This window comes from Leuciscus leuciscus (assembly GCF_965113295.1).
Source record: "Leuciscus leuciscus genome assembly, chromosome: 2".
Taxonomy (NCBI): domain Eukaryota; kingdom Metazoa; phylum Chordata; class Actinopteri; order Cypriniformes; family Leuciscidae; genus Leuciscus; species Leuciscus leuciscus.
In genome coordinates this window covers 45,466,642-45,489,825 of record NC_138726.1, presented here as the reverse complement: position 1 = coordinate 45,489,825, position 23,184 = coordinate 45,466,642, and the positions used below count along the sequence as shown (strand labels likewise).

Genomic DNA, 23,184 nt, shown 5'->3' with positions numbered 1-23,184 from the left:
GACTGATGCTGGTAAGAAATCTATTGATTAAATATTTTTCTGTGTGAAGGAAAACGTTTCTATTTGTTTTAATGTAAAAAAAAATTGGGTCAGTAATAATAATAATAATAAAAAAAACCTAATAAATGCTATTCTTGTCTTTTCATCATAAAGTCATGTTTCCACTAAAAATTAAATGGCACAACTGTTTCTTACAGGATCAAGTGACACTGAAAACTGGACTAATGGCTGCTGAAAATTCAGCTTTGCCATCACAGGATTAAATACATTTTTAAAATGTATTAAAATAGAAATTAGTTATTTTAATTGTAATATTTCAATTTCTCTTCTTGGTGATCATAAGAGACTTCATCCAGAAACCATTTAAAATCTTACAGACCACAACATTTTGAACGGTAAATTACTTTCTGAAGATAATTTGTGTTCTTGATTGTGTTAAGAATTATTGCAGTACTTATTGTATAAAAAATACCACGGAAAACCACGGTCTGGAAAGTCTGTCCAACTTTTTATAATTGTTGTTGTTTTTTTAATTTTTATAATTGTGCTTTTTCTTTGTCTTTTATGATAAACTACTAGATAATGCATTTTGCGCCTTGTGTTTGTATTGGCATATTACTGTTGCCATGGTTTCCATGTACTTGGGGGAAGTGCATCTTTGACCAGGTTCAGAGATCAATCAAAGTCGTGTCCCCGCCCACTGGTCAAAACGCCTCTGCTCATTGGCCCTTGCGTGAAACCGCAATCAACATACCAGTCACTGCATCAGGTGAGAATCTAGCGCCCCAGAGACCTAAAAGAGCAGAGAAACATGCTGAATCCATGGCGGTTCCACAACCAATCAGGATCACGGTCTGGATCCCCTCAGAAAGCCCCGCCCTCTCAGACTGGGAGAGAGAGAGAATAATGACCGCAGTCGATGAGGCTGTGAGCGAAGTTTCCAGTTTACTGTCAGGTGAGCAGTGTTCGGGTAACTCATCACAAATAACTTGAGTTTCGTAATCAGATTACTTTTTCAAGTAACTAGTAAAGTAACGCATTACTTTTTCAACTTACAACAAAATATCTAAGTTACTTTTTCAAATAGCCGGTAAGTAACGCTAGTTACTTTTTCACATTTATTGACGGACAGCTCTCCTTACCTGTCCCCATGTTGAGAGAAATAAAGTTAGGTGTTGTGTTCGCTGTTCAAACATGATGGTTGTTTTAGTTCTAGACTAAACGTGAACATGCATTACTCATCTCACTTGCACGAAAACATTCAGTATTCCTCAAAATGAATAAAAACAGTAAAATGCAATTTCAGAATTTTACGCAAAACTTTTATAATTAACTATAGGCCTATTAAATTACACAAATATACTTTATGTATTTAATATCACTTTATTAGCCAATATCTTTGCTGCTGACCTTCAATGATCTAATTCAATCATACTAATAAGCAAAAATTACTTGATTAGATTTAGAAATAAGAGTGTTGAACTTCCTTCTCCTGGATCCTATTGTTCTTTAATCTAGAATGGCAGCATTGCTGAAAGGTTTGTTTGAGCTGCGCCCTACAGCCGTAAATATGCATTTCCTTCTGCCTGAAGCTTGTTCATTTCACTTTTGGTATGAAAGGGCCTTAACATTAGCCAAAAATATAACTTTTCTTTTTGTTATCAAAAAAACAAACAAGCAAGCCCAGCCCAGGTTAGAAAAAGTAACGGAAAAGTAATGTAACGCATTACTTTTCATAAAAATAACTAATGCAATTAGTTACTTTTTCTGGGAGTAATGCAATATTGTAATGCATTACTTTTAAAAGTAACTTTCCCCAACACTGCAGGTGAGTAGTTGTTTTATGTGAAGTACTGACTTGTCAAATATTGAGAGATTTTCTTCCCAATCCTTTCCTCTTTAGCAACATTTTTGTGGATGTTTGTTCATAGTGAGACGGGTTCCAGATAGTCTGTTGCTGAACAGAGACATAAACAAATACTGCAAATTCATCTGGAGAAACAGTAGCACTGTTAACCACATGAAGTATGTTTCATTCGTTCATTCATTTTAGACCCTTAGGTCCATATCACAAAGTAAAAGAAAAGAATAACATACAGACACGTTTTACTCTTCTTCTCTGACTCTCTTACTGAACTGTTCTGTCATTGTTTTTTTCTGTGCTAGTAGTGTTTGTAGAAGCACTTGCTCACTTGACTTTTCATCTTTACTGATCTTCAAAATGTATTTTAAGTCAACCAGTGTCATTCTCCTCAGATGTGGCAGAGCCAAAGAGAACTACAGATTCGAGAGCTGCTTCTGTGTGAATGTGAGTCTCGTTTCATACATACTACTACTACTCAAAATATTGCACTTATTATTCAGTCTTGCCTGCTTACAGATCCCAGATGAGCACCTAAATGGCTGTGCTGTTTATCCACATCCTGAGCATCCCGTCCCGACAGTGCTGAGGCCAGAGGGGGCGGGAGTTCCTGACACGGACTTCCTGCTCTATGTGTTCACTCACAGCACAGATAAATGCAGAGCAGAGGTAGACACTTTGACTCTACTGAGATTAATGCAGGTTGTCATATAGTGTCTGTAACATTTTTACATGCCTGTCTCAGTCTAGTATACTGGCTTATGCTGCTCACTGTCAGGCAGATTCAGAGGGGCGTCCTCTGGCTGGGACTATGGTCATCTGTAGAGAGCCGCTCAGTACGGAAAGATACACACATGAGCGCTATGTGCAGGTGACAGTGAGTGTGTGTTTGAGAATAGAACAGTAGGAAACATTGAGAGTACAACATTCATTATTTGTAATCTTTGTTTTGGTACAGACTGTGATCCATGAGCTTTTCCACGTGTTGGGCTTCAGCAAAGAGCTCTTCAGCCGATGGAAGGATTGTTCTCTCTCCTCTCAGGGTAACTATGGAAGCTTGTTTCCGCCACAGAATAAAAAATAATTGTGACTTTTTATTTCACAATTTACATCTCGCAATTCTGACTTTAGTTCTTGCAATTGCGTGATAAAAACGTGCAACTGCGAGTTATAAAGTCGCAATTCTGAGAAAAAATTCTGACTTCTTTTCTCAGAATTGTTAGGCCTAAACTCACAATAGTAAGTTATAAAGTTATAAACAAGTTTATATCTTGCATTTGTGAGGGGAAAAAAATCAGTATTCTCGGAAACAAGCTTCCATAAGTAACAGAGCTTAATTTTTCAAAATTTTCTTTATGTAACTGAATAAATATCTTTTAGAGTTATGGTGTTTATTGTAGCCCTGTTGTGCAGTTGCTGGTAATTTTTGTCGTTGTGTGTATTATGAAGCTGGTGTAGACTGCTGGCCTTATGGTCAGGTGATCAGCACAGATGAGATGGGGCAGGTTAGACTCTATTCTCCTACTGTGATCAGAGCAATGCAGACACATCTCAACTCTACCCACGCTGACCTTGGAGCTCCATTAGAGAACAAGGTACCCGCCACGTACAAAACGCTACTGTGGCAGTGACATGATACCGTGATGTTATCACCTTGATTAAACAATTACCACATACTTTCAAAAGTTTGAGGTCAGTCATTTTTATATTAAGAAAAATGTATTAATAATTTAGCAAGGATGCATTAAATTTATCAAAAGTGTCATTAAAGACTTTTACATTGTTACAAAAACATTATATTTCAAATAAATAATGTTCTTTTGTGCTTTCTATTCATCACAGCATAACAATTATTGATAAAAAAATTATTAACAACATTGATAAAAATAAGAAATGATTCTTGAGCACCAAATTAGCTTCTTAGGATGATTTCTGAAGAATCATGTGACACTGAAGACTGGAGTAATGCCTATGGAAGTTTTTTACATCACTGAATAAAAATTTTAATAACAGCGACTTTTCCCCCCTCAGAATTGCAAGATATAAAGTCGCAATTGCAAGAAAATTTCACAATTGTGATCTGACTTTTTCCCCTTCAGAATTGGACTTTATAACTCAAAAATTGCAGTTTATTTCTCACAATTCTGAGAAAAAAGTCTGACCTGCAAGGTATATAATCGAAATTTTGACTTATTCCTCGCAATTGCGAGTTTATATCTCAGCTCTGACTTTTCTCGCAATTGATTGCGAGTTAATATCTCACAATTCTCACAATTGCAAGTTTATATCTCACAATTCTGAGGAAAAAAAGTCACAATTGCGAGAAATTCCATTAGCTTTTGAATTTTTTTTATTCCATGGTGAAACAAGCTTCCCTAAATGGCTGCTAAAAGATCAATTTAAAATATATTGAAATAGAAAACAATTATTTTAAATATATTTCACAATATTACTGTTCTTACTGTATTTTTTTTCAAATAAATGCAGCCTTGGTGAGCTTCAGGAGACTTCTTTCAAAAACATTAACAAATTATACAGACCTCAACATTTTTAATAAAAGTATAAATCATGGCATATACATGGCACTATAATGATACTGTAGTAATGGTACAATACATTGTCCTAAAACAATGTAAGTGCTATGTTTCCATTTCCAAAAATCCATGGTAGTAATACATTACATTTGGTGATTTGATACACAGTGATTTGGTTAAATTTTTTGGTTTGTGACTTCAAATGTTAACCCAGAAACTTTGTTAAATTTGAGGGTACTGAAATTGTACACACAAATAAAATGATGTAATGTCAATGTAAAGACATTGTCTATTTATTTTTATTTTTTTACTGAATGCAAATTGCTAAACTGGTTGGCTATTTACACTTTGAATGGTATCTATTACTGTTTGCACTTAGTGTAATAGCTTCTAACTCTCTTAATGTAAATAGCTGCTGCCTAATGTAAAACACAGATGATACACTCAATCACTCCTTCTGTCTCTATAGGATGTTGGTTCAGACGGTCTCTCATCACACTGGGAGGCCCGTGTGCTTCAGGGCTCTATCATGGCAGCTTTACTGGTGGAGCCGTCTCTGATTCGCATCGATCCCATCACACTCGCTGCCCTCCAGGATACAGGCTGGTATTCAGTGAACTTTAGCCGAGCTCAGAGCCTGGTGTGGGGAGAGGGTAAGACATCCGCTATTAAACTAGTTTGGTGGTTTACATACATAAAGAGACATATCATGCACTTGTCGATGCTGGAGTCAAACCTCAGACTTGCCTGTTCACTGTTTTACCATTCTTGCTGTGTGTTTCTGTGTGTGTTTTAGGTGAAGGCAGTCAGTTCGGGTCCCTCTCTACCTGTCACAATTCTTCAACTTTCTTTTGCACAGATGGGTAATCAAACAAATAAAGCCTCTTTGAATAATCACAGTTATTTTGACACTGATTTAAAGGAAACTATATTTTGCATGTTTGAATGGTGAGCTTGTTAAAAAGTAAAGAGGTTGAAAGGCTTGTCTAAAGTTGGTAAAAAAAAAAATATTTAAAAGAGTATTAAATGTGATTCATAAACTGTCCACTGTCTTCCTCCCAGTGCATTGGGTTGTCATTACCTTCACTTCCACAAGGGGGAGTGTCTCACTGATCCGTACCTGGATGGCTGCCACATTTTCAAACCCCTGGCAAATGCTGTGAGTCTTTTGTTAAGAGTTTTTTTTCTCTTTCACCGGTCCCTCACATTGTTGTCACCTTAACAAAACTTCCCACATGATTATCACTGTGTAATGCCACTTTTCTTCATCAGAGTGAATGCTGGAACAAGGAGAATGAGAGGAGGGGAATGAATGAAGAAAGTGGAGAGATATATGGCTCAGACAGCCGCTGTTTCATATCCAACCTCACCAGACTGGTACCACATGTTCTCACATTTATGTACAAACATATTTATAAATGTTTAAATATGACAAAGCTACAGTTTTCAGATATTTAGACTCACTAGTAAAGGCTGTTTTAACTTTTTTAGAATAATTCATCCTCATCCCGTGCATCAGTGGCTGGTCACTGTTACAGACACAGATGCACTGGAAAAAACAAATATCAAATTCAAGTAAAGGATTCTGATTGGTTAAATTGTCCAGCAGGCAAGCGTGTTGAGGTTTGTGAGAAATTCATTGGTTATCTCTGAAAACATTAAGTAAAACTTATTTAAACCCTGCAGAATCATTTAACACTTGTTTCACATCCACTGGGCTGCCTTTTTATTTGTTATAACTTTCTGTCTCTAAATTATATAGGTATCTGGTTATCAGGGATTCATTTTCTGCCCAGACAATAGATTATGTAAATATTCTGATGTAGCTCCTCCTACATCAAGGCAAAAGGCAGATAACCTTCTTAACATTAGCGTATCCATTGAGAGGTTAGTCTAATCCTTTTTGTTTTTTTCAAATCTTAAACGATTTTCGAATGTGATTCATCACAATATGCCAGCAGTTACATAATTCAAAATACGGTGTATTCTATGTCAGTTGAGTCTCTCTTGGAGTAATATATATTTTCTGTATCTTAGTGATCATGACGTGAAGGAGAAGGACGCCACTCCTCATCCCAACCTCGTGCCTCTCTCCTCAGTCACAGTGTCTAAGCCAGAGATCATCGTGGCGGCAGTGCTGAGCATCATGGCTGCTTTCTCTCTACTGTCTGCTGTAGTGCTCATCTACAGGAAGTGTTCATCAGCCAGGGTCAGAGTACATGCTGCCAATGAGCCTCCATATCCTTAGATATTATATTAATACATATTTTCTATTTCACACTTTTTCTATTTATTTATCTTTTCATTTGAAATGTAAATTGTTCATTCATTGTAATTGCCAGTTGTGATGATCAGAGGAGCTAAGTTTTTACCTTTTCTATTAAAACATGGGATGAAGAGTTTCTTGAGTGAAAGAGTAGATGAGACCTGGATTCCATACCATAAAAGGAGACCATAATCCACAAACACACCCACTTTCCAGGGCTTAACTGTCAGAGACAGAAAAACAAGATAATCATTCATTGACAACCTCATAGTCTTTATGGTTCCTCAGCCACACAATTCAGAAACCAGTCTCAGGAAATGGTGTGACGATCCCCATTTAAGCAGATGCTCTGACCACTCCTAAATCCCACTCAGTTTTCCCCTTTACCAGCACCTCACAGTAAAATCTCCCAGAGGAGAAACCCTCTTTTGTCAAGAGGCAAGGATAGAAATCAAACCTCTTGTCATTGTGTGGGATGTCTTCCTTTTAGTCTCCATGTCTCGTCTCAGACAGGATGAGCTTTGGATGAGCTGTATCAGGACCCAGAATCACATCCAATTGAAAGAGAATCCAGAATATATGAATCACAGCTTCAGAATTCAAAGATTTTGATGAGTTAAATATTCCAAACAAAGATGTTTGACAGAGTTCAGCATTTGAATTTAATCAGATTGTTGTTAAGAATTTTTTTATTTTACTGCCGCATCCACTGCAGCTTTGAGGAGACAAGATTTTATTAATATTTCGAAAACAATTTTTTTTTCCAGTTTTATATTTTTCAGTTTTATTAAAAAAGAAAATTTTGTTAAAGTTTTAGTAATTTTGCCACTTTTATTTGTCTTTTTTTTTGTCTGTACAGTTATGTTTAGTTGTTTTAGTACATCAAGTTAAACTAAATGAGAAATGTTAACCCTGCCATTAATCAGTTTGAAAGATCTCAGATCATGCACATAACCACAAAACTGAAATCATTTAAAAATGTTTCGAGATGCCAATGTTAGAATTTTTTGTTTTTCATTCGAAGGTTACGTTTTTAATCGCTCAGTGATGAAAAACACTCAAATAAATTGTCTTCGGAAACAGCATTCCCGACAAATATCAAACTGACATTGGAGGCTTAAAAGCTGATAAAAGCTATACTGACAATAAAGTGATAGCCTATACCAAGCCATTATTGACTAAATGGAATACATTAATATTTCTATATTGTCCTATTAATTTAATATTTTACTTCCATTCCTGGAGAGCAAAAATGCATGTTACATTTGAGCAATAAAGTGCTTTGCTTTAAATGTTAAATCATCTGGTCATTTTTAACAACAAGTATACATTTCTGAGGAAAAGTATTAAGCTGCTGCACAAATCTTTAATAGAAACATGAGCTGACACAGCGTTAAGATACTTACATTGATTTACCTTTAATCCAGCACTGACTGTGAACTAATCAAAGTTTAAGTGTCTTCAGTTTAAAAAAGTGTCAGTAGCAAAAGTTAATGTTGCTCAAAAAGACGTTTCCTGGTTGTTTTAATACCCTGACGTGATTGGACAAACAAAAGGGTCCTGAAATTATGGTATTATCTATTCAGTCTCAGTATCAGACAAAACATCAAAATAATAGAGATAATGGTGTGATTTTTTTGTGTGTGAATTACTGTCATGATTCAATATGATTCATCAATAAAACAAATTTAAAATTCATCTTTATTTGAGGTGTTACTGTAAAGTTAGAAACATGATTGTGAAAAGAAATGTTCTGAAAGCAAAAAATACTTGTAATTTTTTTCTACAAATGGTTATCATTGACTAAAATCCACTTATTCTTGCTGACAGGTGAGATGATCAGTGGGGCTGAATTTGTATCTCCATTATTAAAGCCTGGGCTGAAGTAAGGATAGAGTTTCTCTGTAAAAGACTGATCGGTGAAAGAGTAGATATGAGACCTGGACTCCACATCATAAAAGGAGACCAGACCCTCCTCATAATCCACAAACACACCCACCTTCTGGGGCTTCACTTTTAGGGAGAGAGACACAGACAGACAGTCACAGGCCTTGTACTCGCTTCCATTCCTCAACCATAGAGTCCAAAGTCCATTCTTTGGACTCAGAGTGATTATTCCCTTCCTGATAACAGACTCCCTCGCCACACCTAAGTCCCACTCAGTTATCCCTTCTACTTGAACCTCAAAATAAAATTTCCCAGAGGAGAATCCCTCCTTCCCCAGGACACTGGGACATTTATCAAACCTCCATGGATTGTCTGGGACAATCTGTCGTGTTTCTCCATATCCAACTTGTTTGCCATCTTCAGACAAGAGGAGTTTTGGGTGTGCAGTGTCAGGATCCATAGTCACATTCACTGAGAGACAGATCAGAACATGTACGGTACTTAGCAGACTTTTAACATACTTGTGTAGTACGGGATAAACAATACAACCATAGTATACGAGTATTGCATTAACTTTTTCTTTTTGTTATTGTCCCATTAAAGGAACACTCCACCGTTTTTTGAAATAGGGCTTATTCACCTTCTTTCCTACATTTAGATAGGTGGGCAAATGCATTTTTGTCTCAGTGCATGCATTGTTTTAGTTTGACAGGGTTGGCGCTAGCTTAGCTTAGCATAATGAATGGAATCCTTTGTTGCCAGCTAGCATGTCCTGAGTAAAAGTGATATAAAAAAAAAAAAAAAACCCACCTAATTACTTCTTGTGGCCTGCGTATTCACAACAAGTACAAATAGCGATGCAGATTAACACTAGGCGATTTCCTATGCAGATTTTGACTTGGGACTATATTAGGGGGAAGCACAGGCGAAGCACTGCTACTTGGGCGCAGAGATATCACGCCCAAGTAGCAGTGCTTCGCCTGTGCTTCCCCCTAATATAGTCCTTAATATATAAGTCAATATCTGCCTAGGAAATCGCCTAGTGTTAATCTGCATCGCTATTTGTACTTGTTGTGAATACGCAGGCCACAAGAAGTAATTAGGTAGGGTTTTTTTTTTTATATCACTTTTATTCAGGACATGCTAGCTGGCAACAAAGGATTCCATTCATTATGCTAAGCTAAGCTCACGCCGACCCTGTCAAACTAAAACAATGCATGCACTGAGACAAAAATGCATTTGCCCACCTATCTAAATGTGGGAAAGAAGGTGAATAAGCCCTATTTCAAAAAACGGTGGAGTGTTCCTTTAAAACTTCCTGGAAATGTTTTACAATGTGTGTTCATCCTTTATATTAGATGCTTTTCAAATGCCCTTTGTGTATAGATTGTATTGTTTTACACTTGTCCCAGACTTTCAATCTCAAAATATTATTTATTACTTTTAGTAAAAAAAAAAAAGAAAAAAAAATCATGTGATGTATGTATATCCAATGCTGGACATTGTTTGTACAAATTAAACTAGTGAGAAAAGTTAGATTCTTTTTCAAAAAGTTCACATAGTCCAAAGTACCCATAGTTGAGGAAACACCCATACATCTATAAATGTGTAAATGTTTGTGTATGAATGTTTAAATGTAGGGAAATGGCACAGATGACTTGTACCTGTAAACTTCTCAATCCTCCTCAGCTCTGTGGAAACAATTTATACATTTGATTAGTATTCTTTAAAGAACGTAAATAAGTTGTATAACTTGCATAATTAAATTAAAATAATTCAAAATAAAAATGCTAGAAAAACCAAGCAGTTTTCATACTAATCATCACAGTGAGAAGCTCACCAGCTCCTGTAATCTTCACCATTGCACCATTGAGAAATTCTTGATGCTTTGATAGAGCTCTCCTCACAGCGTCCTCCCTCAGGTTAGTGTCAGTACTGATCCCAGTCCAGATCTTGGTGTCAAACAGGCTGCACAGGGATGGATAAGTCTACAGCAGGAGAGAAGCATGTTGAGTGTTGTCCTGTGATGTGCTGTGAGCAGAGAGACAGACACTGACCTGTAGGAGGTGCAGGTGATCTTCAGTGTGTGAGAGCTGCTCCAGCTCAGTGTTTCTTCTCTTCAGCTCAGTGATCTCCAGCTCCAGCTCTTTAATGAGCTCTTCAGCCAGCTTCTCTTCTGCTTTCTGCTTCTGCTCCATCACCTCCAGCAGCTCAGACTGACAGCTCTCAATGGAGCGGAGCAGATCCGTGAACAGCTCAACACAGTCCGCTTTCTCTTTTTCTGAGCTTTGCTAAATAAAGGACAATGTACAGTCAAGTCTTATGACGTGGATACCAAGCAGATAAATAATTATGTGGATGTGACATGAATTATTGATTTGAATTAAAAGGTAATTCTCACAGGTAATTTTTGTTGCAACTTATAAATGAGATGCAAGAGAATACACTAGACAGACAGACAGATATAGATAGATATTCTATTGTAACTATTCTTATCTCCATGTTTATGTATAATGAACATTTTATATCACAGCTCTTATTTTCACTTTTAATAAAATGCTACCATTTTCACTTTTCTGCTGTCCAGTGACAATTCGGAAAACGCCTATACAGTAACGATCATAACTTGAACAGAATTTTTTTTTTTCATCATGCATTTTTCCTTTTCAATGCACTGCTTTTTCATTGTTTAAACACGCGCTAGGGTAGACGGACGTGTTTGACAGTTGCCCAAAGCTGATCTTCTTAAAGGGATAGTTCACTTTGAAATTAATTTTTGGTATGTTTTAGCTTACCTCAAGGGCATCCAAGATGTGGGTGTCTTTTTTTCCGCAGTAGTTTCAATTTTGATATTTTTAGGTCAAACCGTTCTTGTCTGTCAGTCATATAATGCAGGTCTATGGTCATTATCTCAAAGCGCATGCACAGAGTCCAAATTAAAACAATTCCCCGTCGTCCAAATTAAACAATTCCCCATCGTAAGTACACATTGATGGCCTAAGACACGAAACGAGCGGTTTGTGTGAGAAAACGAACAGTATTTATATCGATTTTACCACTTATACACAGCCATGTCGAAGTGATCTGATCTGACGTGTACGCAGACTGGTGCATAGATATATACACTAGATGTCGCCTTAAAGACATTCGTTCCAATGAACTGCCGTAGACAAGGCGACATCTAGTGTGTATCTATGCACCAGTCTGCGCACACGTCAGATCAGATCACTTGGACATGGCTGTGTATAAGAGGTAAAAACGATATAAATACTGTTCGTTTTCTCACACAAACCGCTCGTTTCGTGTCTTAGGCCATCAATGTGTACTTACGATGGGGAATTGTTTAATTTGGACGACGGGGAATTGTTTTAATTTGGACTCTGTGCATGCTCTTTGAGATAATGACCATAGACCTGCATTATATGACTGACAGACAAGAACGGTTTGACCTAAAAATATCAAAATTGAAACTACTGCGGAAAAAAAGACACCCACATCTTGGATGCCCTTGAGGTAAGCTAAAACATACCAAAAATTTATTTCAAAGTGAACCATCCCTTTAAGGTAAACAGCATATTCTTATTTCAGGGTTGTTATTTAAGCAGACAGTTTGCCTTGTGCATTCAGTATAACAGCAGGGTTTCAACTGAACTATGCATATGCTTTTTATACACTTACATTACATTCTTGGTCCGTTCATGCAAAAAATGCACGTTCTTAAAAGAGCGAGGTTTTCTAGCATATTTCAACTGCTCATGGTATGACCTATTTTAGTGGCGGCCAAATCACACTTTAAAATCAGTCAGAGATACAAGTAAATATGAAGATACATAGGCTATTCATTCATGAAGATAAATTAAACTCCCCGTTATTAGCACGCAAATATTTATGTCCGTTTTTGCTTGTGTGACAGTTAGTAAAAGAAAGATACTGCAATTTTCTGTGGTTATTTTTTGATTGGCATTCTACAGCACTTCATCAAACTTCTCAACACACAGCCGGCCTCAGGCTCAGATTGTTTTTAATCAATGCCCAAATCGTAAAAAACACAAACGCTATCAGTGCCTAAATTCTGATTGGGACATTTGGGTGAATGAGAATGCATGATGAGCTTAACTCTTATCTTGGTCACAAGCCACTTCCTCTATTTAAATTACTCAATTCCTGTAAAAGGTCCCCCTTTATAGATTCTGGAGGAGTCAGGTAGGCATCTAATATTCTCTTCTTTGATTATATTATCTTGTCAGGGTCTACTCTGATCTCTACTGTACCCCCTAGGCCTAAGGTTCTTACTCTACAGCAATAAACAGACTGGGACAATACTATTCAGAGTTTTGAGGGCAGTCCTCATTCTCATTTTATTATTTCTTGCAGAGGCAAAAGCTAAACACACCACTCAATGCCAGCTAAGCTGGAAGTTCCATGGGCCAGAATACACAATTACATTTTAAGGCTTACCCTGTCATCGTTCAATATATGCGCTGTCTCTAAGAAAATCAGGTGTCTTTTTCTGAGGGTCGTGGTCTGTGGCTGGCTTCCGCTTGCTGCTTGCTCTCTCCAGAGGATCACACACACACGCACACACACACATCTACAACTCTGCTAGAGAGCTCAAAAAGGCCCCATTTTATAATCACTAATGATTCAAAATATCTCTACATTTGCGAACATGTTGCTTCAACTTGCATCCACATATTTCCTGCGTGCGTTACTTGCTTCAATGCTTGGCTTTACCTGCCTCAATGCTTTCCTGTTTGCGTCAATGGCATTAACAATTCACACATTTTTTATTGTATATTTGATCAGTTTTCTACCTTTCCACTTTCCAGATATTTAACTCCTAACTGTTGTTACACACAACAATGCTCCCAGACCAAATGTTCACCCACACACATAATGCAACATACGTCATTATTACAGGATGTGGTTTATACATGGGTGCGCAGTATGTGTTTTTGTCCTGTTATGAAAACTTCATGGCCCCTAGAGATTTTCCAAGATCTGTAATTTTCTTCTTTTTATTATATCTTTTCTTATCATTTAGATCTTTATATATGTTTAGAAGAGAACACTCCATTTCTCTTGACAATGAACTGCTAAAATGTATACCTTGAATGCAATTTATGTACATAAATAAATAGATCAATCAATGTTGTGTTTCGATCACATTAAAACTTTGTATGACCATGCAACAAGACTTACCTTGCTGAGCTGTATTAAGCATTTGATATCTTCGATTTTCTTCATTCTGTTCTGAATCATCAAATGAACCTCAGCCTGCCTTCTTCCAAACTGAGACTGTGGACAGAAATGAAGCATTTTTTTTTTTTAGGCAAAGTCATTAAAGTACAAATAAATATAGATTAAGCGTCTCTCACCTTCCGTTCTTCACTCTCCTCCTCTACAGTAACAGTGTTGTGGGTTTTGTGGTCTTTTATCGCACACGACTTGCACACACACATCTGATCATCTCTGCAGAACAGCTCCAATGGACTCTCATGCTTTGGGCAAATATAATCATCCAGATTCTCCACAGGCTTGATAAGTTTGTGTTTCTTCAGTTTTGCTACGGTGTTATGAGGCTCTAGGTGTGTTTTACAGAAAGATCCTTCACAATGCAGGCAAGACTTTAAAGCACCTCTCTTTATTTTTGTGCAGGCATCACATGGTATTACTCCAGGTTGGACAGGACTTTCTACCCTTTTCAGTTGTTCAATGAGATCTCTGAACTCTCTGTTGATGTCAAGATCTGGTCTCAAGTGAAAGTCCTTCTTGCAAAGGGGGCATCGAGTCTCCATACTGCTGTCCCAGTGTTTAGTGATACATTCCATGCAGAAGTTGTGTCCACACGGAATGGTTGCTGGGTCGGTGAAGAAATCCTGACATATTGAACACAGGCACTGTTCTGCAGCCTGGGAACTGCTGGAAGAAGCCATCACTGGAGGGAGAAGAAAATAATGATTGTACAAAGGATATAAATACACACTTAGGATATAAGATAACTGCCTGTCCCTCCCTTTTAAACAAATTTAACCTGTCAAACCGGTTTTGAGACAGGATGTGAAATGCAGCATATAGTTTAATTGACATTACACAAACGATTTGCATTACAAACAAATTAAATTTGAAAATGCCACATTTGCAGAAGTATTCATACATTAAAATAAATCATCAAATGCAATAATTCGTCAAATGCATCAATTAACAAGCACAAAAACAAAAAAAAACATTTCACTGGCAAATTAGAAGCTTTCCTTACCTCTGAGTTGGTGTGCCCTCGGTGCAGCTGTGGTGTACTGCAAATGGAAGGAGTGTACATTGCCACCTGTTCCTCCTCCGTGTACGTCACCTTCTTTTATAACATCATAACACCTCCCATGCAATTATGTTGCAACTGACTTTACTCTGGTGTATTGTGCAGTAACATACTATCATTTTAAGGCTGACTGATGTTCTCAGTAAGACGCACACTGTGAGAGGAAATCACAGGGACATCTTTTAAATAATCTGTATGTAATATGTTCTGCGTGAACTACTACTTGTAGGTTTTAAATGTAATAAAAGAAGGGCGGCAGCATGTTTACATTCAGCTTGAAAAACAGATCAAGGGCTTTACAGACACAAACATAATTATCTGTATTCAAATTGTAAACAAATATTTTCTTATGCTCAAGATATTTAACATTATGTACCTACAAAGCAAAGAACACACATCACAAGTCATGATTATCTAATTGGTTTATTTTCACATTACAATACAGGAATGCTAACTCCTGAACATCGGAAATAATTTGATCTGGAGTTATTTTAAGTGAAATATATAAGAAAAAAAATATCAATATCAATATGGATTAAATTAAACCGTCCACTTATCAGCCAAATGGGACCATCTAGCTCTAGTTAAGTGGGGAAATGGGTTTCAATTCTTTCACATTCATTCTAATCTGCTCCATCAGCAAATTTAATCATAATCAATGAGAACACTAACTGTAATGGAATATCAATAGTATAAACAGTAAAACAAAAAGACAAAAATTAAATTATTAAGCTCAAGTAAGTGTTAAGTAGAAAAGATTTGAGTCTGTAGTATATCTAACGATCAAACCAGGCTAAAATGCATAAAATCATGCCAATACTATGACAAAAACTGATTAAGACTTCGAAAGATTGTGTAATACCACTGTATTTGCAACATACAAACACAGGAGAAACTGTTAAGAGGGTAAAAAATACCCTTGCTTTGGTCTTCAAATATATGCTATTTAATAGAATGGTAGTACATAACGGATGTCTTTAGCATACTGTATAACAGACCACTAATACTGTAATAATCTATTAAAGGATTTGAGTTGGTCCAGGGAGAATAGAATATCAAATCAGAAAATCCCAGAATTATAAGACATTAGGCATAGACAGTTAGATTCACAAAGTCTGAATTATCTGGATAAAATATAAGGCTCTAATAGAGTATCTTGTCTAAGGTTGTTTAGACAAATTACCTGAAAATTAACTCAAGATTTCAGATTGACCTAAAACACAAACTGCACAAAACATACACTATCATTACAGTGTCCTTGAATACTTCAAAAATTCTAAACTTCTAATTTCAAACTTAGAAGTTTCCAAAGACTGAATCAAAAAAATTAAAGGCCATGTTGTGGCCAATACAGCATCTGGTGAATTCAAAAGCTGACGTGTGAACCCAAAAATACACGCTAAACGCTAAATGACAATGTAAGGTATGTGTGTGTGTGTGTGTGTGTGTGTGTGTGTGTGTGTGTGTGTGTTTGAGAGAGAACAAGCATATGTGTGCATGACTGTGGAGAGAATAAAATGACCTTTGCATGGATTTGGCATACTTGGCCCAATATGGACCTGGTTAAACCTTAGAACCGGCTTAATTATCATTACCAAACACTGTGTTGAGTTGTTGGGTGACCCTAATGAAGGTGGTACGACGACTCAGCTCTTTCAGCTTAGCAGCACCCACGTACGTGCAGGTGGAACGAACTCCACCCAGCACATCTCTCACCGTCACCTCCACAGGCCCTTTGTAAGGCACTTCAACCGTTTTACCCTCCGATGCCCTGAAAACACAATAATGACAGCCAATCTGAATCAACTCAAGAGTTGTGTAGATGGTCTGAAAATCTTTTTAAACCAGAATACATGGTTTTAAATCAAACTGGCCCTTCGCTTTCATACTCAGGCTTGTTTTTTGCATGATCAGTATTTACCAAGTAACATGGATGTACTGCAATGTACAAACCACTAGATAAATTAATCAACAAGCTTCCAGCATGTGCTTACCTATACTCTGCTACACCTCCTGCATGCCTCTTCATGGCCGTGTCTGAGCTCATGCCATAGAACAGTTTGTACTTTGTGCCGTTTTTCTCTATGGTTTCGCCCCCACTCTCAGAATGGCCAGCAAGCATTCCTCCCAGCATCACAAAGTCAGCCCCCGCCCCTGTCACACAGTTTAGCCAAACAAACACAGGCCTAAAATGACACTGGTTGAAACTGGAAGAGAAATATTATTTTCCTATGTGTATTCAGTCAGTACCATTGCTTATACACGATCAAATTAGTTCATTTAGCGTGAGGTACAGAGATTACCTTACATAACTTTTAAAGTGAAAGATACATTTTGTTTTTGCTTTTGAAATTAGCACTCAGTTCTGAAAACAGTCTGCAGTTTGTCCCTGAAGGGAGGATGTGTTGAAAGGAAGAAGGATATTTTTTATCATTCACAGTACATGTTCTTTAAGTTTAGGTTTTAGGGTTTTGTTTTTATATACAGTTTTTTTTTTATTAGTTTTAGTTTTTTTACGTGTATACATAACTGTGTAAATCAATATTTTTGGAAATGGTATGAAAACTGTGAAAATCAATATTTTGGGAAATTGTATGACATCTTATTGTATGTTGTTTTCTTTCTCTCTCTCACGTTTCAATTCTACTTTCTATAGCCATATAATGTGAAAAAAGAAGTACTGAAAAATATTTCTTTCTGTAGTCAAGGTCAGTAGGCCTGGGAAAGTCTATGGAGTCAGATAAAATGTTTCCAATTAAAAAACCTTAACATGCATAAGGTAGACAATAGCATATTATGGGATGTTGAGAAAGACCAAGGTGGACAAAGATGAAATGGGTGTGGTAAAAAAACAAGGAATGTCCGAGTCCAATGTTCAAACTAGAAGTATTCCACTGGTGATTGTTTTCGGCGACACAGTTGACCCTCAGGTTTTGAATGCTTGTATATACAAATTATTTTAATGCACACCAGAAATGTGTATTTATAGTTTAATTGAGTTCATGTCATAACTAATAAATTTGTAACATTCACATTGTTATTGAACTAAACTGAATCAACAGTGAACAAAATTGAGCTGAATGATGAATGATGATACTACGGTCTTTTTTGAGACAGTATTCGTTTAATAATTGAAGAACTTTGAAACATTTATACTGTTATTTTCTTGTTTAATACTGTGAAGTTGCTTTGAAACAATCTGCATACTGTAAAATCGGTATACTGTAAAAAGTACTATATAAATAAAGGTGACTTGACCTGATGTGATTATCCTGCTTATACCATGATTAGTAGCCAGCATGGATAAGATAAAGCTGTCATAGATGTTTGCAGCACAAAATTTGAATGAACGGATTAAAAATAACACTATTCTTTGTTAGTTATTTTATCAACGGGTCATTTAGATTTAGAATTCTGAAGTGAAATAATGAAGATTGAAGTCGAGAAAGAGATTTTGTGTGTGAATTACTTGCGTCTCTATATAGTGTGAATTTTATCACTATAATGGTCAATTTAAATCATTCTGTTGACTATAAGTAACATTGCACCTACATGTCTACTTACTCTCAGAGTGTCAGTACAGTATTAGTAGACTGGTAGGGTTACAATAAGTTGACATGTACTTGCAAAGCTACTTAAAGTCAGTTGAATGTCTGTTGGAGGACCATCACAATAAAGAGTTAGCAGATATTAAGCAGACAGTTGTTGACATGTAGTTGCAACGTTACTTACAGTCAACAGAATGTTCAGAAGGAACCATCAAAATAAAGTGTTACCAAATATCAATATAAAATATAATGTAACTTTTTTTATATATTTTTTAGATAAAATATAGTGTAGCTTTCAGTAGCGAAGTTATTTATTTTATATATAAAATTCAAGGGCAGCAGCTCAAAACAAGTGTCTGTGCTCCTGAATGTTTCATTGTGTACACAATCTCTTTCCTAAATATAAAGTCTCTGCCTTTAAAAATGCTGTTAGTTTTTGTGTGACTGAGTACAGGCAATTCGGCTTATCTTTGTGGGAAAATGTGCTTCTCTTGCCTTGTGGTGATATTGGATATGTATCTGATTTAAAAAACACATTTGGAAGTGGCCCAGAAGAGATACAAAAAATGGATTTTGTCTCGTGTGCAACAATATCTGATCTGCGTTAAAGCCCAAGACTCACCAAATGCCTTGGAGACGTCACCTGGGCAGGTACATCCTCCATCCTACGGAAAGACAAAAACAGATGAGTCCCACATATACATGATCAAAGACTCCTTTTACACAAAGCATGCAAGTAACATGGTGGGACTGTTACTATTCATTTCTACTGAAAGAAGTTTGCTCTCAAACACAAGAGTCTCACAGATATGATGTGTCCACTCAGGCCGTGTGCGGCGTCGGCGCACTCAATGACTGCACTCAGCTGAGGATAACCCACGCCGGTCTTCTTACGAGTGGTGCACACAGAACCTACACACATGAAAATATTTGTGTAAATGGTGTAATGTGAATTGGAACACCATCTGACACTTTGTCAATAATTGACTGATGATGTCACCTGGTCCAATGCCCACTTTGATGATGTCAGCACCAGCAAGAATCAGCTCTTCAACCATCTCTCCTGTGACCACATTGCCAGCCTACAAAACACAAATGGACTTCAAAGTATTAAGATGATTGCTAAAAAGATAATGCAAACAAAATGTTTAAATGTTGACGCTGAAAGGTAACTGACCATGATCGTGTGTGTAGCGAACATCTGCCTCACGTCTTTCACAAAGTTGACAAAGTGTTCGGAGTAGCCATTGGCTACATCCACACAAATGTACTGAATTTGAGGTACAGCAGCCATAATGGCCCCCAATCTCTCAAAATCCCCCTCACTCGTCCCAGTGCTGACGGCTACACTCTGAAAACAGAAAGAAAGAGGAAGTGTGTCTGAGCCAGATCATCTAAATATCAACAATCTAGATAAAATCTAGCAAAGATGCTGCTCACCTGTAAGCATTCTGGGTGCTTGGCAGCAAACTCCTTCCAGTCATCCACAGAGTAATGCTTATGTATGGCTGTAAAGAGAGTAAACTGCAAAAAAAAAAAGAATGATTTCAACTATTAATATATAATGTACATAATATATAAACACCTGCTGTCTGTTAAATGGACAAAAGGGTATAAAAATAATAAAAACTTAAATTATAGCTATCAACACTTCACAAAAATATTCTTTGTCCTCTTAGAAAACTAATAATTCATTTCAAACATCTGTTTTTCATGCATCTAACCTAAACTAGGTGCAGGATACATGAAAAAAATGTGTCCACATGGTCACATAATTGCTCTATTTTGACCACTGGACTCCACATCAAGTCATGCTGATATAAAATATAGACCAGTGATATTGCGTTTGTGATCATTTTTCTGTTCTTTAACGTTTTTGACATTATGAAAGTATTTGTTTAGGCTGTTCAGCTGTGTGAAAAATCTAAGAGTTCATTCATACTTTATGTAAGGCTAAAGCCATTTCAAAAGTCCCCACGGTGTCCATGTTGGCGGCGATGATGGGAATCCCACGATAACTGCCCTTCGAGTTTCTGAAAGTAAAACTGCGCATGAGATCCACCTGAAACAGAAGAGAGTGTGGAAGAAAAGTAATGAAAGAGAACCCAAAATGTAGTTGACATTGCACTGCATGTGTGATTGCAATGAAACTTTAAATAAACTGAGGCCAGACTAAACCTAATACTCAATATGTCTCCTTTAGCGCAAATGAAAATGTGTCAAGAATGACTAACCTCACTGCGAGATTTGAGAGTGCTTCTTTTGGGTCGAAGCAGCACGTCCTTGAAGTCGAGCTTGATATCATTTTCAATACGTGGCATGGCTGCTGAAGAGGATGGCCTTGAGACTGTATCTCACTGTCTGTAACAACACAAGAGAAGAGAAAGAAAAACATTCCCACTACAGTTATGGGAGTTGCAGGGGTTGAGAAGGGAAGGGGGAGGGTGATACACTGTGAGACAGGAAATATCCTTTTTTATATAAATATCTCAAACTCTATCTTCAAACTCTTTGTAATACCAAATAGTTATTCCATTGAGACGTTATAGTTATTCCATTTGAGACAGGAGAGTTAACCAATGCATCATAAACTAATCTAATTAAATGACCCTTGAATGTATCACATCTGGTTATGTGTTCTGCACATGTCAAGTCTAACTGTCAGACAAACAGTTCTAGGCCATAAGAGCATAACTTCTATGTCACCTTGACACTATGTTTTGCTTGTTTATTACAAACAAATATAAATGCATCCTAATTCATATACTTTATTTACCAAATAAAATATTATCCTACCTATAATTGGAGACGTGCACCTCTCGTAGTAACGTTATATATGAGAGAATGATACCCGTTTCCGGGTTGGAGGCGGTCATGTTAGGAGGACGGGTTTTTACGGCTGTCAGCGCATGTAGTCTCTGTGCTGACGGCTCTCGCGTGAATTCAAGTTCAAACCTTCCGTGAAAAACTACAAAAAACGTTTTCTTCACAGCTTACTGTCGCAATAAATGTCGCACACTTTATACAATTTTCCGGATACGCAGTTTGGATTCAACTAAAATATTGTGTTATTTAGTGTTAGTTCAGTAAGCTATGTGATAAATGTAAATAAGCTAAATTTAAGTAATAAAACCTAAAACAATTAGTTAATTTGATAAATTCTAAATCGTCTTCTGGCATCGAATGCCTTTATTCTCATCATAGCGCCTCGGAACTTTTCGTACATACACTAGAGTGGTTGGAATTATTTTTCAGTAACACAGGAACTTCGAGTACGGTGGTGGAGAGATTGTGGGAATAAGACATTCTCTGGAATAACTGATTGTAGAAATCTAAACATCATCTACCGTCAGTTAATTATATTTGCATCCATTTTTTCCTGCATGAATTTCTAGAACAAGAGAAGCCACAATGCTAATTAAAGTCAAGGTAAGAATTTAACGAAGAGTAATGCATTTCTTTCAGCACAGTAATTGTCCAGTTCGCCAGTAGCTAATTTAATTATTTCATTAAATATAGTAAGGCGTTGTGAATCCGACAAACGGTAATTTATTAAAAAGTGCATCAGACCAATCAGAAGGAAATCTAATGTCTGAATAAATAACCAATCCTATGCATTGTTTTTAAAGACGCTCACTGGCAAAGAAATCGAGATTGACATCGAGCCCACAGACAAGGTACAAAATAAAATACTTGACCAATGAACGCTTAGCTGTGTGTTAACACGCAGTCATTTATAGTTTAAATTCTAAACGACCATTTGATTTGATGTGCATTCATTTGATGTGTCCATCCTGTTCAGGTGGAGAGAATAAAAGAGAGAGTGGAGGAGAAAGAGGGAATCCCACCCCAGCAACAGAGACTCATCTACAGTGGAAAACAGATGTAAGGCATACTCACACGCTCATCCTGCTCCGGTACATTTCTTTATCATTATTCTAAACCCTCCATCTTTTCCACCTCAGGAATGATGAGAAAACGGCAGCGGATTACAAGATCCAGGGTGGCTCTGTGCTGCATCTGGTTCTTGCTCTAAGAGGTGGCCATCTCCACCAGCATCCCAGCAGCCTCCTTCTAAATATGTAACCGCCAGTCCTGCCTTGATCACCATAGATATCCAGTGTACTCGCACATGTCACTAGAAACCATTTGAACCATCTGGACTGACGACGAGTGGTAGCCACTATAACCTTTGTTTGTTGGAACATTCATCAGCTTCTTCTGTTAATGCCACTCCCCCTTAATTTGTTAAGAGCATGACTGTGCTCTTGTTAAGTTTACAAGAAGTGTTAGAAATCAAGGTAAAACTGATGTATCAGTTTGTCAATAAAAATTGATGCAACCATTTAAGCATGTTGTAAGAATGTTTCTTCTTTCATCGTTCAAAGGTTTTACAGTTTCTCCTTAATCACTTGAGCTAAATTCTTGAATTAGATTTTTTTCAGATCTGAATTTCTTATCAATTTAATTATAAGCAAATTGCATAAGTGTGCTCAGGAGTAAATACAATTTCTTGCTATTTGTAAAATAACTAATTGCACATGGCTTTTCAGTGAAATTGTCAAACTCTTCACAACTAATAAACAATCATGTGAGCCATCACATGCAAAATGATCCATTCACTTCTCAAAATCTTTTAGACTACATGTATATTCCATAAATATCTATGACATGGAATGTTTTCTGTATATATTAATCAATTTGCTACAAAAAAAAGTACTGTAAAAATTGGCTTTTTTTTCTTTTCTGTGTATTACGGTATTGACCTTTTC

The 23,184-nt window shown here is 36.8% G+C and overlaps 4 protein-coding genes across 4 annotated transcripts; 2 read left to right on the top strand and 2 right to left on the bottom strand.

Moving 5' to 3' along the window:
* Positions 1-2,399: 2,399 nt before the first annotated feature.
* cirop (ciliated left-right organizer metallopeptidase) lies at positions 2,400-7,413 on the top strand (the record flags this gene model as incomplete). The annotated part of the gene is made up of 11 exons (XM_082149220.1): positions 2,400-2,443; positions 2,564-2,732; positions 2,820-2,904; positions 3,311-3,456; positions 4,865-5,048; positions 5,192-5,258; positions 5,458-5,554; positions 5,668-5,772; positions 5,887-6,018; positions 6,158-6,282; positions 6,433-7,413. The coding sequence occupies 11 exons, from the start codon at positions 2,400-2,402 to the stop codon at positions 6,641-6,643; spliced, it is 1,365 nt and encodes a 454-aa protein (XP_082005346.1). The 3' UTR covers positions 6,644-7,413.
* Positions 7,414-8,344: 931 nt separating this feature from the next.
* Positions 8,345-15,140, bottom strand: LOC309489235 (E3 ubiquitin-protein ligase TRIM39). Its single transcript, XM_082157881.1, has 7 exons — positions 14,808-15,140; positions 13,927-14,486; positions 13,751-13,846; positions 10,606-10,839; positions 10,389-10,536; positions 10,213-10,239; positions 8,345-9,019 (listed from the first exon to the last, which is right to left on the bottom strand). Exons 2-7 carry the CDS (start codon positions 14,482-14,484, stop codon positions 8,445-8,447), a joined length of 1,638 nt encoding a protein of 545 aa, XP_082014007.1. The 5' UTR covers positions 14,485-14,486; positions 14,808-15,140; the 3' UTR covers positions 8,345-8,444.
* Positions 15,141-15,271: 131 nt separating this feature from the next.
* gmpr2 (guanosine monophosphate reductase 2) lies at positions 15,272-21,333 on the bottom strand. Its single transcript, XM_082157890.1, has 10 exons — positions 21,209-21,333; positions 20,647-20,773; positions 20,355-20,474; positions 19,853-19,936; positions 19,590-19,763; positions 19,413-19,494; positions 19,218-19,324; positions 19,035-19,077; positions 16,859-17,018; positions 15,272-16,635 (listed from the first exon to the last, which is right to left on the bottom strand). The coding sequence occupies exons 2-10, from the start codon at positions 20,731-20,733 to the stop codon at positions 16,446-16,448; spliced, it is 1,047 nt and encodes a 348-aa protein (XP_082014016.1). The 5' UTR covers positions 20,734-20,773; positions 21,209-21,333; the 3' UTR covers positions 15,272-16,445.
* A 300-nt stretch (positions 21,334-21,633) lies between these two features.
* nedd8 (NEDD8 ubiquitin like modifier) lies at positions 21,634-22,762 on the top strand. Its single transcript, XM_082157901.1, has 4 exons — positions 21,634-21,841; positions 22,042-22,089; positions 22,215-22,297; positions 22,378-22,762. Exons 1-4 carry the CDS (start codon positions 21,824-21,826, stop codon positions 22,496-22,498), a joined length of 270 nt encoding a protein of 89 aa, XP_082014027.1. The 5' UTR covers positions 21,634-21,823; the 3' UTR covers positions 22,499-22,762.
* The last annotated feature ends 422 nt before the right edge of the window (positions 22,763-23,184 follow it).